General features: G+C 27.5%; 1 protein-coding gene across 1 annotated transcript; it reads right to left on the bottom strand.

The window, feature by feature from the left end:
- Positions 1 to 2,419: 2,419 nt before the first annotated feature.
- LOC119672800 lies at positions 2,420 to 3,079 on the bottom strand. The gene is made up of 2 exons (XM_038083940.1): positions 2,781 to 3,079; positions 2,420 to 2,723 (listed from the first exon to the last, which is right to left on the bottom strand). The coding sequence occupies exons 1-2, from the start codon at positions 2,992 to 2,994 to the stop codon at positions 2,596 to 2,598; spliced, it is 342 nt and encodes a 113-aa protein (XP_037939868.1). The 5' UTR covers positions 2,995 to 3,079; the 3' UTR covers positions 2,420 to 2,595.
- Between the last annotated feature and the right edge of the window lie 362 nt (positions 3,080 to 3,441).

The following is a 3,441-nucleotide window of genomic DNA, read 5'->3' as shown; positions in this document are numbered from 1 at the left end:
TATTTTTAAAACTATCTGAACGTAAGCAATCCATCTATGTGATAAACTCAAGAATTCCTACAATAAAATATTATAATGGCTTCAGTCAATCATTCTAATTGCTTCTTTATATGAGCAAATGTACAACTATAAAGAGATTCCTTAAATTAGAAATAAAACAGAAAGCATGAATTGAAGTTCACTGATCGATTAGGAAATAAGAGGCTTACAGATATTTGAAATGTCCAAAAAATATGTCGCAAGCAAATACGAGAATCCACATTGAATAAATTAAGGTAGAACCTTTTAAAATGGCAAGAAAGATAAAAATATGCAGTGCACACATGGCCATTCTAAGCTCAAAGACTAGCTTCAAAAATAGATTTCGATAATTGATGATTGACACTGCTAAGAGTCTGCAAGCATAATTAATTTTCTAAAATCACGGACTTTAATTACTTAAACTTAGGCTGGTTTTAGAACAGGCAGTAGTTTTAAGATTTTTTAGGAATCTAAAACTGAAAGGACCTAAACTAAAGGCTTCAGATAGATCTTTGTGACTAAAAAACTATAATAACAATACGGAATAACTTTCATTTTCTAATAAATATATTTGGAATAAATTATTTTAAAATTTATTTTTCGACCCATTTATTAAAATGCTTTATTACTGATATTCTGGATAAACCCCCAGTCTTTATAAATTCAGATATTATTCATTATTTACCATCTGTTCCTCTGAAATGAATTCAATGTAATAATTTTTTTTTTAATCCAAGAAACAGTCATCCTTGTCTTGATTGTTCTACTGAGAACATAATTTTTTCTGTTATAATCTATTCTTACTTCTGTTGTTCTTTCTATGACGTACTTTGTCGTCATATAGATAATATGAAATTTCATCACTAGTTATGGTGGCTAACAATTTGAGCGGATTATTTCTTAATATTTTTAAGATGACTCTACGATGATAAGCTCTCCAGACTTTTTAGTTGTTCATGAGAATAAGTGGCAATAATTTATAAAATTTTTTAGTCATAAATCGATAGGCTATACGATAAAATTACTTTTCCAGATTCCGCTTAGTTTTTTTTTTTAATTGATCCATTATTTAATTCCAAGCGGTTTTTAACAACGATACGTAGTCAACGTTTTCCAGATTCACAGGGCCATCGCGAATCTACCAAATCAATAAAAGATATGTACGAAGAATATGCATTCCTACCCTTCAGCTTTTTGTCAATTTAAAACTAAATTTAAAATTTACCCTTTGTTCCACGTTTTTTTTCAATTAACTTATACAAAATGAATTATTATATTAAAAATCTCGTCGCAGCGAAATGTCCACCGATGTGCTCAAATCTTAATAAGTGATTTGAAATTATTTGAAATTAGTGTAGTTTCGCTAAGTAGTTTTACGGGAATAGTCTCATCGGATCTGAATCCTATGTGTACCAAAAACGCCAATCATTTTCTCCAAAAACCAAAAAGTTCTGGATTAATTTACCGAACTCGGAATGAAAGTACATATTTTTTTTTATATATATAATATTATATATATAATATATATATATAATATTGAAATTAGTTGTTCTGCATAATCGCAGTCTCATGTTTGAAATTTATTGTTCACTACAATAAACTGCATTTCGATAAGCCACAATACTTAGACCATCGCTTGATCTTAAGTCTAACTCAGGCTTGATATATAAATAGATACCTTGACGTAGATATTTAGATATATTATTTCACATATATATTGAATATTTAAAAATAATAACATAATAAAATATATAATAATATAATATTATATAATACTAATAATAAAAATGATATATCGATTCTTAGTTTGAGTATTCTGTACTTAATTGTAAATGAACTATTAGTAAACCTTTAAACGACTACTCCACCTTTTGGCTATGGAAAGATTTTATTAAACATATTTTATCTCATACTTTTCAAGTTAATTTTCATTAATTTTATCTTATCACCTTTCAAAGTTTATGCACATTCAAACCAAATACTCTATATATATTCCCAAATATATTTTCGCTCTTTAACGTGATAAGTTAATGGTTTAATATATCATAAAAAAATGATCCTTTTCATATAGAGAATTATAGTATATATCGTATGTAGTCATTTTGTGTGATTGACTTATTGAAAAGAAACATAAATTTAAATATCAAAGTTCTCTATGGAAATCATCCACTTAATGACATACTATATACTCTCAAGCAATACGATACCGCCAATGATTTGATACTAAAAACGTATTATACAAAATACAAGTTTATGTATAGCTTATGACGGTGGAGCATTTTTAAATTGACTTAACGAATATGTCAATAAAGCAGAATATATAAATATATACACATATACATATATACACATTATTACCTTATTATTACCTTTTCGATCAAATGTGAGAAAATTCAAAGATTATTTCCAAATTTTATTAGATGCATTATCGAAAGTCAAGATACTATCTTAACGTCTTGCATATAGAACTTAATTTTCATGTCATATAAGCATTTTTTGATTAAGAGTTTTTTTTCACAAGCTTCTATCAGGACTCCAATATTTTTTTGTTATATTTATAAAAACTTCAAATTTTTATGTTTGTATGCTTTTATAATAGCCGTTATAATTTCTTGAACGTGCCCTATAATAATCATTTTGCCATGTCCTCAACGTTTCAGATGCTGCAGTTAAGATATACCAAACCAAATTGTGGAAAAAGTCTGCAAGCATTTATATAGTTTCTTTGCTAACCAAATTTAAACTAAAAAAATATCTACCTTTTAAGCATGTCCAAAATGATCTTTCCTCCATTGGTGCAAAAATTGCGCGACCAGGTGGTATCCTAAAGCGATTGTAAGGATGGTTAGGATTTCGCATAGGTCCTTCTTCAAGTCCTGAACGTAACACTTCTAACAAAACTGCTTTATCCTTTCGTGTCATTCCTGTTGGAAAGAATTTTGGAGACATAGGGTCCTCGTCTGCAGAAGCCATTTGAAATTTTTTCACTTAAGCTTTACATTTATTGCCAAAAAAGTGGAGTAATATACGGAAAAATTTTTTTAGTACAAATCTTAAATATATTTATTGATAATATATATAACTTTTACAAATCATTTTTTTAAATATTATCCAAGGTATTGTGTTCGTAAGTATTTTTTTACTTTAAACTCAATAAATCAAAATTCTTTTGAAAACAACAATTTTGGTCATGACGATCCATACATAACATGACCCTAAGTTATGCTGAAGGGAATGTCTACTAAATTTTACATTAGAGTGCTCAGCAACAGCATTATGATATCTTAATTTATGATATGGTATATTCTACTGATTAAACGTTATTATATAATTTTTTTATGGCAAATAGTCATATTTTTAATGCAACTTGTGATTAATCTTCAAAAGTATTATTAAACGTTTACCACTATCATAAAAAGT

The sequence above is a fragment of the Teleopsis dalmanni genome, chromosome 1 (genome assembly GCF_002237135.1).
Source record: "Teleopsis dalmanni isolate 2A chromosome 1, ASM223713v2, whole genome shotgun sequence".
NCBI lineage: Eukaryota > Metazoa > Arthropoda > Insecta > Diptera > Diopsidae > Teleopsis > Teleopsis dalmanni.
This window is presented reverse-complemented; position numbering and strand designations above follow the sequence as displayed.